General features: G+C 36.6%; 1 protein-coding gene across 1 annotated transcript in view; it reads left to right on the top strand.

Moving 5' to 3' along the window:
- Nucleotides 1-26,185, top strand: part of LOC150100631 (fibrillin-1-like) — a 1,594,375-nt gene that overhangs the window by 1,010,289 nt on the left and 557,901 nt on the right. The window contains exons 40-41 of the mRNA XM_090401848.1: nucleotides 11,154-11,312; nucleotides 24,188-24,256. Of these exons, the coding sequence (XP_090257974.1) occupies nucleotides 11,154-11,312; nucleotides 24,188-24,256 (228 nt within the window). The remainder of the gene's footprint in view (nucleotides 1-11,153; nucleotides 11,313-24,187; nucleotides 24,257-26,185) is intronic.

Genomic DNA, 26,185 nt, shown 5'->3' with positions numbered 1-26,185 from the left:
TTTCAGAAGGATGAGGAGATGTTGGAAAGGGTCCAAAGGCGACTGACTAAGGTAGTTTCTGACCTCTGGAATGTCGAGTATGAGGAAAGATTGAACAGATGTAATTTGCAGAGACTAGTGGAGAGAAGGAAGAGGGGAGATATGATAGAGACCTACAAGTTGGTAAGGGGTTGCTATAGGATCAGTGGTGGAGAAGTTCTACAGCGAATGGTGGGAGATCAGGGGAGAACCAGAGGTCATCCCTGGAAACTGTATAAAGAGGGTGTGAGTAGGGGAGTGAGAGGCAGGTTTTTTTCGTGCAGAGTTGTGAATGATTGGAATGCCTTGCCTGAGAGTGTGGTGTCTGCAAGGAGTTTGAATGTGTTTAAGACCCGGTATGATGAGATGTGTGTGAGATAAAAGGACCTCCTAGATGAGTCTTTGACTCCATGAGGTCTTGTTTAATAATAATAATAATAATATCTTCTTGTCCACCTTTGAATCTCTTATGCCACTCAAAGACACTTGACTTTTTCAGAGCATCCACACCATATGCCACTTTCAACAGCTCCAATGTTTCAGTAGTAGTTTTGCCAATTTTCACACAAAATTTGATGTTAACACAGTGCTACACATTTTGATCACACATGGCAAAGTTTACACACAGCTCTCTATTGTTAGTTTTTGCAATAGCAAACTAGCAATGGTCTTATTGGCTTGATGTTTATGCACACATTAGTTAAAACATGTACAAACACGATTACTCACGTGACTCCAAATAAATCACCACATGGGCGACACTACATGGTCATTCCGGGAATTAAATTGTCTCCTCGTAATTCTCACATTCAGTTTTATTTCCCTTTTTATGTATTTCCTTTTGTATGTATGAGAGTATTACTCCAATCATCTGGAATTCATGCAGTGTAGCCTCTGTAAGACTTATATCTCCATAAGTAAGCATTTCTGGTTGAATATCATCAATTTCAGGTTTTCGATGGCTTTTTCTATTTCAAGTATGTATATATATTCCTGATTGCATGCATGATGAGTATTTGTTACTACTGTGCTGTCACTGCTTATTTCATTTAGCAATTTTTCAAAGTAATTACTCTATACATCAAGGATATCCTTTTCTCCCATTTTCATGTCACCTTTATCATCTGTAATTCCTTTTACAGTAGTCTTTCCTCCATTTCTGAGCTTTTTTCAATGCTAAATATATTTAGCCACTTTCCTGATATTTATTTTCTATGTTCTTATCAAAGTCTTCCAATGACTTTTGTTTAGCTTTCTTACATTTGTCTCTGTATTCTCTAAGAGCACAAGCTGACTTATTTGCCAGGAACTTTGGATATGCTTTCTTCTTTTCCTTCACTGCCTCTTTAACTTTCTGTGTCCACCATGGAGTTCTGATTTTTCTATCCTTGCAGACAACCTCACCACATGGATCTCTGGCTGAATCGATCAATGTTTTCTTCAGGGCTTGCCACTGAATCTCCAAGGTTTGGTGCCTGTTCTCAAACACTTTCATTTTTTTCTTGAATAAATAGTGTTTGTTTATTTTAGTCTACAGTTCACATCTGAGAGCTGCTCAACTTTTATTCCCTTTAAAACTTTCTTACATGTTCTTCTTTTCAATATGAAATTCAATTTTATCCTGCTCAAGGGGGGGGGGGTGTAAGCGTCAAAGCTGTATAACTGAGGGGAGGCCTGCACATTCACTTTAAAGGAATGCCGGGAACCAACCAACGATTCTGACCTAAATACCCTTTTTCTCTGTATTGCATGCTTAATCTGTTTATTCATTTATCTCACACCTACCTTATTTAACCTTCTCACCCTTAGAATACATTTAGACATTGCATCTACTAGATAGTTTTTGAAAATCCCCCAAGCTGCATTGATCTCTTTTCCAGCTAACTCCTCATTCCATGCTACACCTGCAAGCTGTCTCCTGAGCTCTTCATAATTCTTCCCCCCCCCCTTGTAGTTCCACATATACCCTGCACATTACCTATTACCTTTAAAGGAATGCAGGGAACCGGCCAACAATTCTGACCTAATGTCCCATCCTTAACTTCTTGTGGTGCATTCTGTTAGGTATCTACCTCGATACCTAACAAATGACGATGGACTGGCAATTTGGGATTTAACCAACCAAATTGTATTCATATTGGCTTAAACCACAACATAAAATGATGGTACAACATGACAGAATTATATTAATAATAATAATAATAATAATAATAATAATATATATTATTATTATATTTATTAATAATAATTAATATATATATATATAAAACACTGTACAGGTCAATTTCTCAAATCTGGTTTTCAAAAACTGTGGACATTAATTGTACTTTAACTGCTCAAGAAAAGCATGCAGATGTGTTTTGCATTATCTAGATGAAACTGTAATTGAAATATATATTTCAGAAATCATTAATTTTGAAGTTATGTTTTGTTATATTATTGAATTGCTAACATTATACTGATTGAAAATCTCTATATTATATTATTTCGATGCATTTCTGCTATTTTCTATACTGTAATATACTTTGTTTCTATCAGTTAATAAAATTGAAAGCAGTGGTGTCACATGCCCATTTCGGTTGGATGTGCTGTTATGTGGCTTATGTAACCTGTTCTACAAAATTCACGTCAGTTTGACCATATGGTTGCATTTTTATTGATGTATAAAAGTTTTAAGAGTGCAAAGGCATCAGCTGTTATCTTAATTGGTCCAATGCAAATAATTGTAGAATAAATTTGAATACTTTTATTTATCAGTTAATTGTAAACAAATTTGCATAGAGTGAGGGACAATGTGTTTGTTTTAAGATACATTAGAAACCAATTATGAAGAAGAATGCTATATTTGATTGGTATATTTGAATTACTCAAAGGAGGTGTAAATATAATAGTAAATTTGGAAGAGGAGGGTGAGGCTTACCTCCTTAAAATACAATTATACAATCTGCAAATGATCTACTAAATGTCATGTTTTCTGCTCTGGCAGAAAACATGACATTTAGTAGATCATCCACACTGTTTCCCATTGTAAATATGGACAAAAAAGTTATAAATTATTCATAGAAAATTATATATTAAAATCATGTCTTATTAGTGTCCTACATACACATCGGTTCACACCTCATGCATGCAAAACAGATAAAATACAAAAACAGCAACTCATGACAAATGACAAAGTTCGAATGGATTGGTTGACACAAGAACCAATCACAGCCACTGATTTCTGAGTGCTGCTGTCTCAGTGCACGCTCCCTCGCCTTCTGAATGATTTAAAACCACAGAAATACTATGAATTTGACCCACTGTACCATCTGTACGTCTGTTCAAAGAGCTCAAAGCTGTCCGTATAGCTCACCCGGGCTATTAATATGAATGCGATGTAAAGTTTACACATCGAAAGGTTTCTTCTTCATAAACCATTAGTATATTTTGTATAGTTTTAGGAATCACATGAAGCCAGGAAACTATTAGGGAAGTCTTTAACAGCAATAAATGCAAAAATATATCTGTGATATTGCTATTCTGTGGGTGTGTAGCGCACATCTAGCACACCTTGAATATATTCTTGTATTCCTGTATTAATGGGAGGAATATTTATGTGGACTTTTTCAATCAAAGGTGAGTTAGCCGATCTCATACGGAGGTAGCAGGGTTTTTTCTCCTATAAACTCGGGTTTTTCATCCTGCATACAGACAAATCAGCCCTTCAGAACACACACAATTTATGGACAAAAAAATACTAGTTGTGGTGGTGGTGGGCGGTAGATGGCGTTGATGGAGATGATTGGTAGAGGAGATAGAGAGGTGTCCTCCCGCGATGAGTCTTTGGACACCTTGGAGGTGTAACGAATAATAATAATAATAATATGCTGCAATTAAAAGTGTGTCTGGAGTTGTTTTTAAGGTATTAGAGTGGTTGGTGAGGACTAGAATTCAGAAATAGGATGATAATAGCAGTATTGTTTATTATTATTATTATGTGACACTCCCATAATGAGTTATTATGAGATTAATAAGTAATTAGATATAAGATATAAGTAATTCAAATATACCAGTCCTGACTTGTGTTGAAAGATTCAACACAAGTCAGGACTCTAGCCAATCTGCTATTATTAGAAACCATTCCACTCCAACTGGCTGGAATGATGTTAATAAAATGTTAATATATGTATATAGTAGACAACACAAATAATAGGACTTTAGCGCTGATGTACACTTTTTTTTTTTTTTTTTCCCACCAGAGGTCAGGCCAACAATTGTGGTAGCGGTTAGTCAGTGTCTTTAACGAACCAGTATGATTGTAGTATAGCTTGTTTCCTGTGTATATTTGTACGCTCCAGAAGATGACCTTAACATAAAGGTCGAAACGTCGAATTGTAAAATTTTAGTAATAGTAAACTAAAGTTTTTATTCAAACACGGTAGTTGTCTCCATAATTTCCAAAAATGCATTCGGATCACCGTGCAAGCCTAAAAGAAAAGTTATTATGAGAGGGCATTCTACTTCACTCTGCTAGACACATCTCATCGTCTCCCCTACTACTTAATTTTCCTACTACACACAACTAACATCAACACCATCCACCACCCATCACCAGCACCAACAGTTTGTAAATTGTATTCTGATGGTTGATTTGCCAGTATGCAGGATGAAAAACCCAAATTTCCAGGAGGGGGGGGGGAACCCCTCTTATCTCTATATGAGATAGACTAACTCACCTTCAATTGAAAAAAAAAACCATACCAAGATTCCTCTCATCACGACTAGAATTGAACTTAGGCCTTTGCCAGTTGAAGGGTACAATGTACCATCATATTGAAAACTGGAGGTCATGCATAGATATTACGATACCGTGACAAGTTCACTGGATAAGGAGATGCATATACAGTGGTATATTTGGATTTTTCAAAAGAATTGAATAGACTGCCATGTAACAAGGGTAGCTAAGTTGAGGCAAATGGGATTGTAAAAGACTAGTGAGTTGGATAGCCAATTGGCTTTCAGATAGGTATTTTATTATTGTTATTAAGAGCTACTCCATGGAGTCCTTAGATTCGTCGAGAGAGGCCCTGAACATTATGCCAAGCACTATCTTGCATTTATGCAGTATCTATCATGCTTTGCTTTGAACTCATTCACAGTCATGGCACCCACAACAGACTATGGCGTCTTGTACTAGACATCTAGACATTTCTAGACATCTTGTGCTCATCTTTGAGTGAACTAACTACTTTCATTTATCACAATGCCACCTTCACTGGATGCTACATAAAACAGCAATTGTCTCACCATCCATCTCAAAAAGAAACTGGAATCATAAAAACTCTGCTACATCATGCATATTATATGTTCTAAACCATAACAGCTAAAGCAAGAACTTCTGATCATCTAGTGCTTAATGCAGCTGAATGGCTTCTCAGAAGATTTTATGCAATGTGCTTTTGATTCCCACAAGCCTTTCACAAACAACAATGAAACAGTATGAAGGGTTCCTATCTCATACATTTCTGACATCTCTGAACAAATCTTAAAATCCTTAAAAAATAAAATCGAATTACCACATACATTCTTTTTAACAAACTCTCTTTGTGGCTCCCATCTTCTAAAGAAAAATTATCTATTTATCTTCCTGGTATTTACCAAGTTTCCATACATTTCTGGCATCTCTGAATCAATCTCAAATATCCTTAAAAGATACAATCTAATGCCTGCATTCATTTATTCATTCATTTCAACAAACTCTCCTCATGATTCACATCTTCTAAAGAAAAATTATGTTCTCTTTCTGTTCCTGGCATCTACTAAATTCCATGTGATTGTCACTTTTCTTACTTTGGACAAACTGAACATTCTGTGGAAAAAAGATTACAAGAACTGTACAATGTTAGTTATGAATATAGACTAAAGGCATGCAAACTTCAGAGTTTGATGGATAGAAGATGGAGAATGGGAGATATTTATATGTTTCAGATATGTAAACTCTTGAAAGGTTATTATTGGTTTGACACTACAGAGATTTTTAATTTTGTAGAATTAGGGAAAGGAACAAGAACAAGTGATCATAGCTGGGGGTTGCAAAAGAAGTAGTGAGTAAGCGAGTAAGAAGTACAATTTATTTTTTGGATGGAGAGTGGCAGAAGAATGAAATGTATAGCCTGAGAGGATGATAAAAGTGCAAATGATGGATGAATTTGAGAAGTGATAGATTCTGGAAGAATTCCTTAAGTAATAGTATTACTTAAGGAAATTAACAATGTATACTATATATTAATTAGAAAATACTCCTCCCACCATCCTGTTCTCTTTATATTATTATTATTATTATTACCACCCATGACCCCATGGAGTCAAAGACTCATCTAGGAGGTCCTTTTATCACACACATAGCTCATCATACCATGCTTTAAACACACTCAAATTCTCTGCAGACACCACACTCTCAGGTAAGGCATTCCAGTCATTCACAACTCTGCATGCAAAAAACTTGCTTCTCACTCCCCTCTCCTACCCTCTTCATACAATTTCCAGGAATGACCTCTGGTTCTCCCCTGATCTTCCACTGTTTTCTATAAAACCTCTCCAACATTGATCCTATAACATCCTCATACTAACTTGTAGGTCTCTATCATATCACCCCTACTCCTCCTCCTCCTATCCACTAGACTCTGTAAATTGCATCTTCTTAACCTTTCCTCATATTTGACATTCCAGAGATTAGAAACTACCTTAGTCAGTCGCCTCTGGACCCTTTCCAACATCTCTTCATCATTTTGAAAACCAGGTGACCAAATCTGGGCACAGTAGTCCATGTGTAGCCTAATCAAAGCCTTATACAATGGAACAGAATCTCCTTACTTCTACAAGTCAGTTGCCCTCCACATCATTTCCAGAAGTATTTGTGTTGTTCTCACAATTTTGGGAATGTGTCCCCTAAATTTCAGATCCTTATCCACTATCACCCCAATATCCTTTATTTTCTCCACCTTTAACAATATATCCCCACCAAGCATAAATTTTACATCCCGTCTTTGTTTCCAAAATTTTAAAACCTTACATTTTGCAACATTGAACTCATCTCCCCATTTCCATGCCCATTCACTCAATTTATTCAAGTCTTCTCTTGTAAGGCCATAACATCTTCTCTACTCTTCATACTTTGTCCCATATGAATGATCTTTTCTGGAATCTGCCTGAGTCTTAAGAAATTATCCAAACCTCAACAAATTTAGTTTTATGAAACTGTCTCAAATGAAGCACCATCCTATTCCAGACCTGCACTATTTAGTACTTTAGACTTACCTTTGTTGTTCTGCTTCACTTGTACATACCACGTGTAGTGCCTACATGCACACAGTTTGTCCATTCTTCCCTGATGATGGCGATTTAATTTTTGCTGAATTACTGGTATTAATTAAATGTGTTTTTTTAAATTATCATATTTTTATCATCTGACACCAATTTTCACAAAATGGCCAGCTATACTGGCATGCTGCTAGTGCTGTATATATATATATATCACCAATTTTTTCTTATTTTTGGTCTTTAATTTTTAGTTTTCAAAATTTTCCTTTTCAAAATGTATAGTCCATTCACATTTTCCTTGTTTACTGGATTTATTTATATGTCATTATCAATACCATTCTCATACTCTAGCTTAATCAAGTATGACTCCAAATATGTTATCATCCTTGTCTTCCATAAATATAAAACCAGGTATCTTTAAATTACTCATCATCATAATCATATTCCTGACACATATCCTCAAGGGGTGTACAGGATATGATAGTACTACATGAAAAATTTACATCATTACTAACTTCCTATCTACAATTTTCCTCCAAATCTGTCTGTTACTTGTCAGGACTCCAACATTATCAGATCTTATATTTCTATCATCTAAGGCACTTTGTACCATATCAATCCACCTATATATTGGTCTTCCTCTGGGTCGTTTTCCTGCCAACCTGGCAGAGAACACTTGTTTTGCTAATCTTTCCTCACCCATTCTGTTTAAGTGACCATACCACCTGAGATTAGCTATGCTAACGCATTCCTGGATGCTGACAATGTCAAATTCTTTCCTAATATCCTCGTTTTTAATATGATATTACCATTGATGCCATCTGTTCACACCTCTAATCTTTCTCAGGACTCTCATATCTGTGGTCTCTAGTCTTTGGTCGAGTGTTTTACTTCTGACCCATCTCTCAGATCCATAAGTTAAAACTGGTATAATAAGTTTAGTTTAATCCTTTATCCAAGTGTGAGCAAACAAAGTTTGCGCCTGAAAGTATCTTCAGGACTGGTGTAAGGTGGGTTGCACACCACTTGGTAACTCCTATAGGTAGAGATGACCTGCTAATGCTTCTGCCTGGTATCTCAACTTGGGCCTGGCTCCCACTGAAGAGACCTCAATAAAGGTCGAACTAGTCTGGGTAGTGGCCCTTCCCTTAATGCATAACATTAGACATATCCGCAAGGAGATGTGTTTTGCATTATAGGAGATTTTGCATTATAGGAGATACTGAGACAGGAGTGTTGGTAGCTTGCTCCACCTTTGCAACGAGTTGCCCTGGTGTCGTACCACCCTACCCCAGTCCTGAAGATACTTTCAGGTGCAAACTTTGTTTGCTCACACTTGGATAAAGGATTAAACTAAATTTATTATACTCTAACCAAGTGAAAAATAAACTTTCAACTTCAAGTTAAAACTGGTTTGAACACTGTCTTGTATACAGCTAATTTAGTGTTCTGACAAATTTCTCTATTATTCCATATGAATTTATTCAGTTGACTTCCTACCATACCAGCTTTGTTGATTCTGTTGTCCATTTCCATATTTAATTTACCATCTTCAGTAAAAATCGTTCCTAGGTAGATGAAATGTTTTACTTGTTCCACAGGTTCCCCATTCACAACACAGTTGACATTTTCAACAATTCTACCTGTTTTCATTTTCTTTGTCTTTTTAATGCTGACCTTCATACTAAATCTATTACAACAGTTATTCAATTTAGTCAGGAAATCTTGCAAACTGTGGTGGATTTATTTAGAAGTATAACATCGTCCACATAAAGCAAAGAGCTGACATTAACATCTCCAATTCTGATATCATGTTTAATACCACTTTCCTTCATAATGTGATCCATATAGATAATGAATAACAGAGGGGATAATGTACATCCTTGTCTCACACCAGATTTAACATTAAACCATCTTCCTGTACTTCCTTCAATTCTAACTACTGACTTACAACTCAAATTATTATTATTATTATTATTATTATTAAACAAGACCTCATGGAGTCAAAGACTCATCTAGGAGGTCCTTTTATCTCACACACATCTCATCATACCGGGTCTTAAACACATTCAAACTCCTTGCAGACACCACACTCTCAGGCAAGGCATTCCAATCATTTACAACTCTGCACGAAAAAAACCTGCCTCTCACTCCCCTACTCACACCCTCTTTATACAGTTTCCAGGGATGACCTCTGGTTCTCCCCTGATCTCCCACTATTCGCTGTAGAACTTCTTCACCATTGATCCTATAGCAACCCCTTACCAACTTGTAGGTCTCTATCATATCTCCCCTCTTCCTTCTCTCCACTAGTCTCTGCAAATTACATCTTTTCAATCTTTCCTCATACTCGACATTCCAGAGGTCAGAAATTACCTTAGTCAAGGTAATTAATAAATAAAGACTAAGTATTGCTTGATATAATTTCCCATTGACACTATATAACTGTAGCGTATTGAATAGTTTCTCTCTTGGCACCTTGTCATATGCCTTTTCCAGATCGACAAAACTTAAATACAGATCTTTGTTATATTCTCATGCTTTCTCAACCATTTGTCGTGAAGTGAAGATCTGATCCTGAGCCTCTATTTGGCCTGAATCCAGCTTGTTTTATTCACCAAGCTTTTCCTCCACAATTCTTTTCAACAGTTTCTCAAGTATACTTGCATAAATCTTGCCAGGAACACTCCATAGGGAAATACCTCTGTAATTCTCACATTCAGTTTTATTTCCCTCTTTATATATGGGTACTATTAGAGCTCTACTCCAATTATCAGGAATTTGTCCCTCTGTCCAGGCCTTTTGAACTATGCAGTGCAGCCACTGTAAGACTTTTATACCACCATACTTCAGCATTTCTGGTCGAATATCATCTACTCCTGCTGTCTTTCCACATTGCAAGCCTTTGATGCCATTTTCTACTTCAAGTATGAATATGTATTCTTGATTGTATGCCTGTTGAATGTTTTTTTACCACTGTGCTATCATTGCTTGTTTCATTTAGCAATTTTTCGAAGTAATTACTGTATACTTCAAGGATATCTTTTTCTCCAATTTTCATGTCACCTTTATCATCTCTAACTCCTTTTACAGCACTTTTTCCTCCATTTCTAAGCTTCTTCAACAACCTCCAGAATATCTATGTTGACTTACTCTTTAATATTAATTAAAATTTTATATGTACGTGAGGTTAGCATAGTGGCTGTGCACTTCGCAACCATGCCTGGGGAAGGAGTGTTCTAGGTTCAATTCCCATCGGTGATGTGAGTAGCTGAAGGATCTTCCCCAGCCATGGCCATGTTAGCTGGTCTTGTGCTTGGACAGTAGGGTTTTTTCTCCAGTTTATCCTGGGGTTTTTCATCCCACAAAGCAGGCAAACCAGCCTTGAGAACTCAACACTACAGGACATAGGATACACTGGGGCATAGGGCTGACCACCTTATCCTGTGAATGGTTTGAAGTCCGATGATTAATAAACCCTCGACACTGCAAGCTAAAAGAGGGTGTAAAGAAGATGAGATGAGATAAAATTTTATATTAGTCTTTTAACGTAGCCTTTTGTTGGAGGTATGGGATATCTCCAACTAAACTTTGCTATTTTTCGGTTATCTAACAACAAGTGCATCTTGAAAGGTGATTTTAATAGGTTTGTATCAATTTTTAAAAAAAAATCAAAAGAAAACCAGCACAAGCATGTAAAACTTTTTTACATGCTTGTGTAAAAAAGTTTTGTGTATTATAAATATTGTACACTGCTTATAAATTTATCACAGTTTCTAGTAGGCTTCTGGTGAAGTGCGTTTGTACTTATATATATGTATTTATCTTTATAGATATGCGCAAATCCAAATGCTATACATATTTCTACAATATCACTGGCCAAACAGCTTGTGAACATCCAATGCAAGCTCTCCAAACCCGGCTAATTTGTTGCTGTTCTGTAGGAAAAGCATGGGGAGAACCATGTGAGCCTTGTCCTGCATTCAACACTGGTAATATGCATATTACTGTACAATGATGTGTGTGTGCGTGTGTGTGTGTGCGCACTATGTTATATTTTATTTTCCTTAATTTTATTAAATTTTCATAAATTTCATTGCTTAAAATCTAGTATTCAAAAATGTCTTGAAGAAATTGCATATGGTTTTATAATGTGTTAAAGTTTGTGATAGTTTAGTGTATAGACCACATAACAAATTTATTATTATTATGCCATTCCTCCAAGGAGTTGAAAGACCTACTGCAGGAGATACACAGTGTCACACGCACAGTGCTCACCAAACTATGCTTAATTCATTCCGTATATCTACATTCACTGCATTCCCTCTTATTGGAGGCCTGAACTGGCTTGACAAAATTTGATGTTTGGTTTCTACAGCAAGGTTTCCAGATTATGTAAAAAAAATTTTAAAAAATACAAAAAAAAAATATATAAAATGAATCAAAACAGAAAAACAAAATCCTTGGCCCCAAATGCCCAGGGTACAAAATGTACTATAGGTTTGCAAATAACATTTTGTTAATGGGAGCTACATAAAAAAAAAAAAAAAAAATGCATTCCACGCGCCAGCCACTCTACTCTATGCAGAGAATCTGCTCCTCACTTCTTTTCTCACACACACTCCTCATACAGTTTCCATCCCTGGAAACTGTATGAGGAGTGTGTGTGAATGACTTATATGTTTCAAACTGAATGACTTATATGTTTCAAAAATCATATCCGCTCTACTCCTCATCCTCCTCCTATTCACAAGGCTTTTCATATTGCATTCCCACAATTATTATTATTATTATTATTATTATTATTATTCAGGCCTCCAAGGAGTCAAAAGACTCATCGAGGGAGGTCCTTCCTAAGACATAAAGTCTGTCAAGACTCATCGAGGGGAGGTCCCCCCCTGAGAAACACAAAGTTTATCATACCACTCCTTAAACCCACTGACCGTTCTCGCTCCCACCACTCCATCAGGCAATGCATTCCACGGCTCAACCACCCTCCACACAAAGAAACCACTCCTTACCCTCTTGCTCACACTTTCCTTTCGTAACTTCCAGGGATGGCCTCTTGTCATCACTCCTTCCCGCTGATCAACCAAGCGAAAGAACTCCCCAGTGTCAACCCTGTAACCACCTCTCAACAGTTTAAAAGTCTCAATCATATCACCTCTCCTTCTTCTATCCACCAAACTCTGCAGTCCACATTCTCTCAGCCGATCCTCATAACTATCCTTGTACAGTCCTGAAACCATCTTTGTCATCCGTCTTTGTATCCTTTCCACAGTTAATTTATCTCCTTCAAATCCTGGGGACCAAATCTGAGAACAATAGTCCAAGTGTGGTCTGATCAGAGACTTATACAACGGAATGATAACCCTCTTATCTCTGCAGGTCAGTGTCCTTCTCATAATAGCAGCAATCCTCTGTGTTACCTTCACCACCTTTGCAATATGTCCCCTAAACTTCAGGTTTCTATCAATCATCAACACCAGATCTCTTGTCTGCCCTACTTCCTCCAGTATAACTCCTCCCATAGAGTATGCAGCATCCCATCGATGTTTCCCAAACCTCAAGACCTTACATTTTGCTGCATTAAACTGAAAGCCCCATTCATTTGCCCATCTATCTAGCTTATTTAAATCCTCTTGCAGGGCTACCACATCTGCACTATTACTAATAATCCTTCCAAGCTTCGCATCATCCGCAAACAACTGAATATCCCCCTGCAATCCACTGGCTATGTCATTGATATAAAGGTTAAATAATATAGGTCCTAGTACTGAGCCCTGTGGGACCCCACTTGTAACCCTCTGCCTCCTGGAAATTGCTCCACCATACACAACTCTCTGATACCTATCAGACAGCCAATTCTGAATCCAGTTGACCAATCTGACATCCAGACCCATGTGCTTCAACTTAAATATCAGCTTATCATGTGGCACCCTGTCAAATGCCTTCGCCAAGTCTAAGAAAATTGCAGTATATGCCTTTCCCTCATCTAATGCTCTTGTAACTTTATTATAAAAGGCTAGCATATTGCTAAAACAAGAGCGTCCTTTCACAAATCCATGTTGATTCTCACAGATAACATTACCCTCATCTGCCCAATGCTGTACACGGTCCCTCACTACTTTCTCCAAGATCTTAACAACTACTGATGACACACAGACTGGCCTATAATTAGACACTTCCAGTCTGTTACCACCCTTATGCAATGGCACTATCTTACCTTCCTTCCATTCCCTGGGCACCTTTGCCAAAGCCAGACTTTCATTGAAAAGCCATGTTAAAGGTATTGTCAATTCCCTAGCACATTCTCTCAAAACTCGTGGCAAAATACCATCCAGTCCCACAGCTTTACTGACATCCAGAGTACGCAGTATCTGAAACACACTCTCCTCCTGTACCTCCAGACCTCGTACCAGTCCTATCCCTCTAGCATTAAAACTGACTCCTCTAGGATGAAATATTCCAATAAAGTGTTCATTGAACAATTCCACTATGTCCTCTGCATCAGTCACTCTATTCCCATTTTTATCCCACAATATCATTCTTCCACAGTCATTTCTCCTCCTACTGGCCACATAGCTAAAAAATTCCCTAGGATTTTCTTTGGATCTTAGGGCCAATCTCCTCTCATATTCCAGTTTCGCTTTCCTTACCACACGAGTCAATCTTCTGGCCTGTGTCTTATATTCCTCATGCATCTCTTCACCTGTCTCCTTATATCTCTTCCATAGCCTCTTTTTCGCATGCAATTCCTGTTTAATATTGTTTGTCATCCACTTTACTCCAAATTGCGCCCTCTTCTTCACTCGTGGTATACAACTTACCATAGCTGATAACAAATATTCTTTCACAATTTCCCACGCACTGGTGATATCCCGGCCTTCCAATTCCTCCCTCCATGAAACTTCCCGAAGTTGACGTCTAAGACTATTATAATCACCTGCCTTATAATTCCACATAAGTTCCCGTCTCTTTGATACTCCTGCATGTCTATTCATTTTCCAAGTCAAAACCGTATGGTCACTCTCTCCAACTGGTGGGAGAGACGTCAACTCAGTTATTATCAACTCTTCTGGCCAAATCCAAAATTTTTGAACCTCTTGTTCCCTCTGTTACATGTTGCCTAAGACATTTGTCCCTCAAGAATTCTAGAAATTCCATTCCCCTATTGTTACATGCATCTTCCTCTCTCCAATTTATACTACTGAAGTTAAAATCTCCCATAACAATCATTCTTCTTGCACTTGCCAAACTTAGCTGTCTAAACATCTCCTGGTCCCCATCCTCTGTGCTCCTGGGTCTGTAGCAACACCCCACTAAATATCCTGTCTTGCCTACCTCTAACTCACACCATACGCTCTCAAAATCATTTGTCTCACTTCCTTCCAAATTCTCCACTCTTAGAGGACATAGGTCATCACTTATCATAAGCAGCACCCCACCACCATGCTTTCCCCTCCTATCCTGGCGAAAAATGCTATACCCAGTGACTTCTATTCCTGTTGTTATATCCCCTTCTCTCAACCACGTCTCAGTGATCGCAATAATTTTTCTGTCTTTATATCTCACATTCTATAGACCATTTAACCCCTTAATGAATCTTCTCTGGATCCTTTTCTAATATATCCTCATCACCATTAAAACCAGTTCATAAATCTGTGTGTAATAATCCTTTGAGGTTGGATCAAGGCGTTATGCAGTGGGAACTGTCAAGGTCCTCCACTTCATTATCATAATCCAATGTGATGACTTGTGCAGTGTGAATCATTAAATTTTGGTTCTTGTCCACCACCAATCCCAGATCTATCATCTCCTGTGCCTTCTTCAAAATTATGCATCCCATTGTTGCTTACCCAATTTCAAGTCATTCCGCTTTGCAAAATTGAACTCATAGTTCCACTCACTTTCCTACTCATACAATCTATTCAAGTCCTCCTGTAAGGCCACAACATATGGATGTTGTGGCCTTACAGGTGGCCACAACAATGAGGAGTCAAAGTTCTCCCCAGTTTTCATATTATCATCTGCAAACAGTTGCTGCAAAGCAGATTCCTGCAGTAATCAACTATTGACTTTTTTCTTCATCCATTAGGATTGACTTACCAAAATTTATTTTCTTCTACTTGCTACATATCGGAAAAATTCTCCATGATTTTTCTTTGCCTGACTTGATAATTTCTGCACAGAATGCACTTACGAGCTGAGCCAAACCTTCATGGCCTGCTCTTTATACTTTTCATGCAACTGATTAACCTGACCTAAAATATAATTCCCCTATCAATACTTGACTATTGTAAGAAGAAAAATTTATTTTTAGTGTGTATTGTTTTTAAACCAGAAGTCGAGCTATGGTCAACTGCTGGTCAAACGTCAAATTAGTAATGCTGTAGTGTTACCATTATTTATCTTGGTATCTATATTTATGTATCTCAACAGTATCTTCTTCTTCTTCTTCTTACGATTTCATGCTTAATCCCTTCAGTAGTCCATTTGAAATCTACTTTATTCAGCCTTTCACCTTCAGAATATATTCACACATTGATGTTCTTAAATATCCCTTGGTAAGTGCCCAAGTAACTTTACCTCTGTTCTTCTTAACTCCTCCTTCCATACTGTTACTCTGAGCTTCTTGTAATTATTATTATTATTTGACACCTCCATAGAGTCCAAAGACTCAACGAGGGAGAGTACCTGCTTTACAACTGTCACCACAACTCATTCCACCAACTGACCACAACTACTCCAACGCTATCTACCGCCGACCACCACTAGTATTTCCAAAGACAATCACAAACATCCATGCTCACGCTTGAATTCGAACCCACAGCCTTTTGGCTGGAGAGCAGATATGCTAACCATATATATCCTTTCCTCGTGGAAGTCCTTGTGAGGCTCTTCCTGTCAACCTCTATCTCTCACCACACTGCTTCAAAACCATCACAACTATTTCCCTGTTCTGTCTTCTACCTTATATGGACATAATTCTTCTACTATCATCAGCAGCACTCTCCCTTCCTACTTGTCCTTTCTATCCTTGCAAAAAACATTGCATCCTTCCATTTCTGTTCCCATCAGGACATCATCCTCATTCAATCATGTTTCACTTATTCCAACAATTTTGGAGTGAATAAACTTAATCAGTGAAACGATTTCATCACCTTTATTTCTGATAGTCCCTGCATTCATAAATAAACACAGCAGTTCACTTTTTGATCCATAACCAGTCCTACCCGTGCCATCTTTCCTGCCACACTTGCCCATGCTCAATCATCTTTATCACCACTTATTTCATATATAATTCTTCAGACTTGGTTAATTGTTTATCAAAAGATGATAACTTTGTTTTATAATTACATTCAGTGCATGTGAAAGTAGTTATGTCCTTATAAGCAATTTTGTTTGCTGCCAAAGTACAAGATGACCTTCAGTGGTTGTATGAAGCTTAATCCGAATTTGTGCTTTCACTTGTTTTCTCTCTCTCTCTCTCTCTCTTCCTTGTTCTGATAGGCATATCTCTCTCTCTCTCTCTCTCTCTTTTCCTTGTTCTGATAGGCATATCTCTCTCTCTCTCTCTCTCTACCTCTCGCCATTAAAGATAATAATGATGTTGTCAACCCAATTTCCGAATCTTGGTCCTCATTAACCTTTCCAGCCACACACACACATGCACACACACGCGCGCGCGCACACACACACACACACAGAGAGAGAGAGAGAGAGAGAGAAGTCTATAATTCGACATCTTAGTCTTATGACCTCCCTTATGAAACAGAAGTGTATTTGAGACTATAGATGGAAGAGATTTACCTACCTCCAACTTTTCCATACATACATTCATTGCAATTAGTAGCACCACACATAGAATAAAACAGTTTGCATTTCATTGAAAATAAATAAATAAATAAAGGGACTACTGATTATTAGATCTCTAACTTTTCAAACAGGGCACAAAAAACTCTTTCTTTCAATTAAAAAAGAGGATTTTACTTTGGGATTACCACTTTCTCTGCTTCTGGCAAATTTATTTATAGAATCATTTGAAAAGAATGCTCTAGAAAAGTAACATCATGGGGTCTACTGCAATGAGTTTTCAGACTCCATGGAGGCACCTGTTCAACAACAATAATAATAATAATAATAATAATAATAATAATAATAATAATAATCTTCTAGCAATCCTAGATGTCACAAATTTGTTTTATAAATATCCCTAGAAAAGAAATGTCAGAACTGTTTCAAAACCTTTTTCACCACAACACACATTCCAACTTTTCAAACAGTGCACAGAAAAACCTTTCTTTCAATTAAAAAAGAGGATTTTAATATAGGATTACCTTTTCCTCTGCTTCTGGCTAATTTATTTACAAAATCATCTGAAAAGAATGCTCTAGAAAAAACTATCACCAAAAACATAACGTATGTCTGCATTATGTGGATGAGTTATTCATCATCTAGCTTGGTTCAACAAAACAATTAGAAAAATTCACAGTCTACCTGAACAGCCTATATACTATACACACATAAATTTCATTTCCGAACACGATAACAACAGGATTTTACTATTGTTGGCATACTCCTAGAAGTCTAAAAGGAGAAACAAAAAATCATGTTCAAAACTGAAAGATACCTCCATACTACAACTTGCTGCCACCCCTCATGGAAACAATAATAAAAATGTTGAGGGACTGTACATTCATCTTTAGCAACACAGAGAAGAGGAATCAACTCAGGCTTATCCTATCTCAAAATGGATAAGCCTGAGATGAGCCTGAGCAAAGCATGTGTAGAGTGTACATCATTACATTTAATTGTAGCAATAGTGTTGACATTTGAAGAAAAGACATTTATTGTTGAGCATTTTTTTGCTCATACAGAGCTAGTAGAGCAAATGGTCCAAGCCTACGACATGTTTTTGAGCAGTATGTTCATCATTTCCATTAGCATATCCCAAGCAATGTTTGGTACGTGGACAACATTTCACTCAGATTTCTTGGTTTCTCGAGACCTGAATTTCTCCAAGAGAAATTAGACTAGAAAAACCTCTTCACAGCGAGAAGGTCACTGCATGATGTGCAGCTTCCAGCCATTGCATAATTGGGCCCTACTTCATTGAGGAAAGTGGTGTAACCATGAACTTAAATAGCGAATGCTACATCAAGAATGTATGGGTTCTGTTCACCCAGGATTTCATAGGATGTGTCATGCAAAAACATTCCACTTCATGCACAGATATTCCAATAGAATGGAGCAACCTGTCACACATCACATGGTTCTAGAACCTATTTATCAGAACACTTTTCCAGGAGGCTCATTTCGAAGTTCACAGAATTCCTCTACCCTTCACATTCTCCTGATCCTACATAGTATGATTCCTTCGTTTGATGTATATTGAAGGAATGGGAAAGGAATATTCCGCCATGACCCCCCTTCAAACCTCGTTGAATTAAGGCATAAAATTGCATAATACGTCCAGCAGATGTCCCAACCCTTGTTCTCTAAGATGACAGAAAACTTTCACATTTGCTATGAAACCTGTCTTGAAAGACAAGGTGCCCATTTCAAGCATGTAACCTACTGTTGCTAATGTTTTATTTGATCAAGATTCCACCGATAATTGTGGATGTACATATCATCATGTGTAAACATATATTTCTTTGTTGTTGTTCTTCTTCTTCATGTAGCTTCCTCAGTGAGAGGGTGCAGCACCATGTCCTTCCAGTTCTCTCTGTTGGTGGCTTTCCTTTTTGTTTCCGCATAGCCATGTGATCCTGTCCATGATCTTATATCTTCAAGCCATGTCCTTCGTTTTTTGCCTCTTGAACCTTTTCCCATAATTTTTCCTTCTAAAACTGTTAATATCATCTGTCCTGCTGAACTTCTCAGTGCACATGTCCTGCCAATCTCATCTTTCTCTGGATCATTTCCTGTAATAAAGATCTCTGTGTTCTCATTCTCTGTAGGACATCTGTATTTGTCACATGTTCTGTCCATGGGATTTTCAGAATTCTCCTATAGCACCACATTTCAAAGGCCATTATCTGTTGCCTTACTCTCTTCTTGAATATCCAGGTCTCACTTCCATATGTGAAAATTGGCCACACTAATGTTCTTATCATTCTTTTCTTTGTCTCGATACTCACAGAACTTCTGAGCAGATCTTTATTTTTCCAGAATGCATCTTTAGTTATGGCTGTTCTTATTTTTATTTCTTTATCTTGCTTTCCATCTGCAGTAAAGTAGGTGCCTAAATATTTGTATTCTGTTGTATGTTCAATTTTCATATTGTTTATGAATATTTCTGGCTCAGATCTGCTTTCTTTTGAGATTTTCATAAATTTGTTTTTTTTTTTGCATTAATATCTAATCCAAATTCTTTACCTTCTTCAATTAGTAGCTGCAGTAATTTGATTAATTTGTTTCTGTTTTCTGCTATTAGAATGGTATCATCAGCATATCTAAGATTTTTGTATTTTATACCATTCATACTAATTAACACTGTTAATAAATCCATTTACTCCATAACATATATCATTGTAGTTATTCAGTACTGTTTTTTTTTTTAGTGTGTGTGTGTGTGTATGTGTGTGTACCATACTGTAGTATTGCAGTCATAGGTCTGAACTCTGAATGAATTCAAATCATCCAAAATTATTTTCAGCACACCGCCTTCTCTACTACCCTGGCTATCTTTCCTAAAAATACTGAATCCTTTGAACTCATTACAACTTACTATGTCTGCCTCTGATAACCAGATCTCACTAACAATCTACTGCAATCCAAGGTCCCAACTTATTCACCAACGCAAAAAGATGTATTGATGACATTTTCCTGATTTGGAGCCATGGCCGTGAATCTCTCCTGAACTTCCTAGAGCATCTAAATAATCAACATCCGAACATGAAATTTATGGCTGAATTTGAAGCTAATGGTGGTCTTCCTTTTTTGGACTTCAAACTGACCCATTCCTCAGAGAAATTAAAAATCTCGATTTACAGAACAGCTACCCATACCAACAGATATCTCTGGTCAATCCCATCATTATCCTCCTCAAAAGTTTGGAATCATTTCTACACTAGGACATTATGCTTGCACTCTTCTTGATGATGAGATAGAACTTAATAAAGAGCTCAATTTTCTCAGGTCTACTTTTCAACTAAATGGTTATTCACAAGAAATAATTGACAAATTCCTATTGACAAAATCCACCCACTCGCAATAATGAAGAGACCAATAGGGTGAAAGGTAATATTTTTATACCATACATAAGCTCTGTCTCACCCAAATTGGCCAAGGTTCTTAGGAAATACAACATAAGAACTTTATTTACTCCTCTTCTGAAAATCCGCTCCTTAGACATCAAAACCTTAAATATCCAGGTGTGTACCAGATTTGGTGCAACTGTGATATACCATACTTTGGCCAAGTAGAAAAATCGATCGAGTTATGCATTGAAGAATATAAGAGAGACGTCAGTTACAGGAGAAAGCGAGCCAGTGCTTTGTCTACTCATGCGGCCAATTCTAATGAAGAAAACCTTAGCCCTACAGTCCTATGGGACAAGTCTAATAACATTTTCCGTTGCCACGATTATTTAGAAAGAAAGATAATAGAATCAAATTAAATCATTCTCAAACCCCCTACATCTCAACAACAACCTGAGTTACAACCTTTCAGACTGTCATTGTGCTACGATCAAATAGTGGCGTTCGCAAGATACTATATGCATGCATACGCCCAACTATGAAGCCAACGAGAGACGTTTCGAATGCACAGACTTCAGCGTTTTAACGTTGAATATATATACACTAACTTTCTATGATGTTTACAATTATTTCCTCTATGTTTTACTGGTTATTTCCTTTTTAATGTGCACCTGAAGAAGGCTGATACAAGCTGAAACTAGTTGTGTTATTAAACTTTGTTTTCATTTTTCTCAGTTTCTAGTCATTCAATATTTAAAAAAAAAATAAACAAATAAATAAATAAATATATATATATATATATATATATATATATATATATATATAATTCATGGAATCTAGGGAAATCATCCTCAACCCTGAACATCTAAATAATAACTTGAGCTACAACCTCCCAGATAGTTATTCAGCTGTAATAATGTACTGGCGTTTATGTGATGCTGAACTCACTCTCTCAACAATGTAACAAACGAAAGGACAGCTTTAAATACAACTACAACATTTTCATGCTAATTATGTATAGAGACTCTCTATGTTGTTCATAGTTTTTTTTAACCTTCAGTGTTTAGTGTTTTTTCGTTTCTTTTATAATGCCACCTGATGAAGGTGTTATAAGCTGAAACTAGTCGTGTATTACTATTAACCCCCCCTTTTTTTTTTACCTAACTCTCAGTTTAAGTCATTCAACTCTATTTTACAATATATATATATATATATATATATATATATATATATATATATATATATGTATGTATGTATATGTGTGTATATATGTATATGTGTGTATATAAAAACATGTTGCTCTGCAGCCCAATTTAATTTTGTGACCTAATAGATAATAATAATAATAGGACTCTAGCTTTGATGTAGTAAAGGTGTTTTTTTTTTCACCAGAGCTTGAATTATTGTAATGTAATTGTAATGTAAATTACAATAATAAATTATTGTAATTATTAGACTAGAATTGTTGTAATGGTTTGTCATTAACTTTAGCAAACCATGTTGATTGTAGTGCAGCTTGTTTCTCTATATATATATGTGTATGCTCCAGATGATGACCTTGATATGTAGGTCAAAACTTCGAGTGTTCATTTTGGTTTATATTAAATTAAATTTTTGTCTCCATAATTTTCCATAATGTTCTCTGATCACCGTGTAAGCATGAAAGAAAGGAAAAGCATTAAGTCTCTTTGCAACCTTGAAAGAAAGGGCTATCAATGATCGAAAAGAAGAAGAATTCCACACTAGTGCTGGGTGGTTTGAGCATTTCAAAAAGAGAAATAGTCTTACATAATGTTTCAATCACAGGCAAAGGCCAATAAATATTTAATGCCGATGAAACTAGTCTTTTTTGGAAGCGATTGCCTTCCAAGACTTTTCTGGCCAAATCAGAGAAATCTCAGCCTGGTTATAAAGTCACAAAGTCGAATGAAATGACTGCTAGTCACATGTGAGCCATTTGGAAGCACATTGTTCCACATTGCTCCACATTGTTCCACATGTGAGCGATTTGGAACAATGTGCTTCCAAATGGCAAATGGAACAATGTGCCTCCAAATGGCAAATGATATTAGAGGCTTTTCAAATGAAATGGATAATGTTGCTCAGGAAATTGCCAACATTGGATGCGAACTGGGTTTTGATGAGATTAACAATGATAATGTCCAAGAGTTAATTAAATCTCGTTCTGAGGAATTGAGTGATTCTGACCTGCTAAATTTAGATGCATATTGGATAGATCCTGAAGAATATGAATAAAATTTAACCACTGACCGTCAGCGAAAGACATTTCACAGAAACAGTTTGAAAATATTTTTCGTACAATTCAAGTTTTTAAGCAGCATTGCTTAGAGGCTGATCCTGATGAAGAGAGAAGCAGTAAAATTTCTAAAAGAGTAGAAGAGGCAATAAAGCCATACCATCAGTTGTATGAAAAAAAGAAACAGAATACCCACCAAACTATGTTAGCTCAATTCTTTGTTAACACGTTCGCTGCCAACTACGAGTATACACGTAGTGGGTAAACCTGCTTCACAAGCCAGCTACGAGTATACTCGTATGACGCTTACCGCCGGGAACGAGATTATTGTAGTGACCTTGAAGAAGTGAAAATCCTTGGCGTGTGGGGCTAGCATCAAATCTGTGTATTCTCATAGACCGTATATGCTCTGTACAAGCCGAGGACATTTACCTCCGGTAACGTAGGACATTTACCTCCGGTAACGAGATTATCCTACTGACCTTGAAGAATTAAAACTGCTCGGCATAGGGGAACAGACCATGCCAAAGTAGCGTGGCAGCGAACGTGTTAAGAAGCAGAATGATAAATTTATATTCTGAATATGTTTTATTGTCAGTTAAAGATACCAAACAATTTTATAAACTTGGTTTTAATCCTTTTTTCCCAAGTAAGCAAACAAGCAGGTAAGTCAAGTTTGCACCTGAAGTATTTTCAGATTTGAGGCAACTCGTTGTAAAGGTGGAGTAAGCTCTGATCACTTTCCTTAGTGATCTCCCATAATGCAGAGCACATCTCCTTGCAGACATGTATGATGCTATGCATTAAGGGAAGAGCCACTACCCAGAACAGTTTCAACCTTTATTGAGGTCTCGTCAGTGGGAGCCAGACCCTGAGATGCGAAGGTTGAAGTAATGCAGAACTTATAAATTTTACTCATACGTGTCTGCAAGGAGATGTACTTTGCATTATGGGAGATACTAAGGAAAGGGATCAGAGCTTACTCCACCTTTACCACAAGTTGCCTCAGACCTGAAAATACTTGAAGTGCAAAATTGACTTACCTGCTTGTTTGTTTAATTGGGAAAAGGGATTAAAGCCAAGGTTATAAAATTGCTTGGTAACTTTAACATATAGTATACCCAAGGTATACTATATGTTAAAGTTTTCTATATGTTTTATTGTCGTTCAGCTTCATGGTTTTCCTTTAACTAGGCCCTGAGACATACCCTAATTATTTTATTAAAAAAATTAAAGGTTAAAAAAGAAATTTGAGGAATGAATTATACTTTTTCCCATAGGTTATTATATTTGATTAGTGCATTAATTGAGGGATTGCTGTATATTTATATATATTTAATTAATTTTTAAGTTTAACAATAATTTTATACAATCATAAAAATATTCATTTCTCTTTTTGCAGATGAACACCAGAAGCTCTGCAGTCAAACACCAGGAACTGTTGTTAATCCCATGACCGGAGGTGTTGATGGTAAACAAACAACTAAATAACTATTTTTCTCAGATCATATTTCTTTGATTGAATTTTTTTAAAAATCTAATCAAAAATTTTAAATTACAAAGTAAATGACAAATTATTTCAATTGCAGATGGTATTTCAGATCTTAAATGTTTTTTAAGACTATGGGACTAAATGAAGTCACTGTTAATGTCTCAAGAGACTGTGCCCTTTACTTTCTTTTTAATTATTATTATCACACCTCCATAGTGTCAAAGACTCTTCATATTGAATTGAAGGTCAAAGTCGCATAAGCTCATCAAACTATTTCTTAAACTCATTTAATGTTTCTATTCTTGTTTAAACTTTCAAAACTTATACTTCACAACATTGAATCAGTAGCCCCCACTTACTTGTCCACATAGTCTGTTCACATAAAAACTACATCATATACAAACAACTGTATGTAAACATTTAAATCGCTCCTAGTATCAAAATTTAAATATACTGCTGTATATGCATCTGCCTTTTCAAATATATTTGTTTCTTCTTGTTATAATATGTAAGAAAATTGTTGAAAGATGAACTCCCTTTAACAAGCTCGTGATGAAAATCACAGATGTTACTGTTATTAATCAATTTCTAGATCTAATCCTCATCAACCTCTCTAACTTGAAGCATAACCCCAGATATACTATCTATAATTTGAAGATTCAGTCTTATCACCTCTTTTATTGAATTACTGAAGATTAACAGATGAACCTTTGCACAGTTTTCACTCCTGTCAAGGCTGCCATTAACCTAGAACATTCCCTTAATCATGTTTACATAATGAGGATCATGTAATCAAGTCCTGTTGCCTTATTAACACTGAGTTTACTGAATTTTTCATATACTGTACTCACTCACCACCAGTCCCTTGTTTGCTTTTTTTTTCCTCACTGAAGTTCTGAATAAGAGTGCACTTATGAATATATACATTTTTTTATATGACTTCTACCCACAAAAGGTTTTGGTAACAAACCTATAATACGTTCATACTTTGGGTGGGCCAAGGATTTTTTTAATCTATTTTTAAAAAAAAAATTGTTTTTTATTAATTTTAAATATTTTTTGGTATTTTTATTCAACCTCTCCCTAACCAACAGGTTGGCCAGCCTGTAAGCTAGAGAGAGCAGGTAGGCTAACCACTTGGCCAACCATGCTGGCCAAGATATGAAATATCTTGATTAAATTTTCATTAAGTACTTCACCTATACCCTTGGTAATGGTTTATGAGATTTTTTCATGATATAGTATTCTCCTTTAGCTTTTCCTTATGCTGCCTTCTACTTTCAGACTGCATGCTTAATCTCACCATTCATTCATTATACACCAATCCTAATTAATCTCCTTACCTCTGGTATGTAGTCAGACATTACTGCTGTTACACAGTTCATGATTAATGAAATGTGCCAAATGACTCATTTTCCTTTTCAACTAACTTCATATTCTGTGCTATTGCTCCCAGCTTTTCATAATAATTTGTCTTGTGGTTTACATATATTCTTTCCTTTCACATGTATTCACCCTGGTAACCAATCTCATAGCCACTCATCAACTGGAGAGAAAGAGAGAGAGAGAGAGAGCTTCAATAGTCTGATAGTAGTACCCTTCCAGACACCAGAACATTCATTGGTGCTACCTGGCTGAAATGGCACCAGGTCACTGGAGTCATGTTGACAAGAAAATATCCTGACATCTCAAATCTGAGATCTCTCATACAGTCATCTGACCAGTTTCATTTTATGGAGTAGAGTGCTGGCCTGTAAAAGAAAAAAAAAGTATGAACAGGCACTACATGTTATGGAGATACAGATGTTCCAATGGACACTGGACTACACACGACTAGAGCATATTACAGAAGATGACATCTGGAGAAACTCATGGTGTTGTCCCACTCCCAGAGAAGATGAGGGAAGC

The sequence above is a fragment of the Typopeltis vanoorti genome, chromosome 12, assembly GCF_054136105.1.
Source record: "Typopeltis vanoorti isolate ZY-2024b chromosome 12, IOZ_Tvanoo_1.0, whole genome shotgun sequence".
NCBI lineage: Eukaryota > Metazoa > Arthropoda > Arachnida > Uropygi > Thelyphonidae > Typopeltis > Typopeltis vanoorti.
Note: the sequence above shows the minus strand (reverse complement) of the source record. Positions and strands in the feature narration are given on the sequence as shown.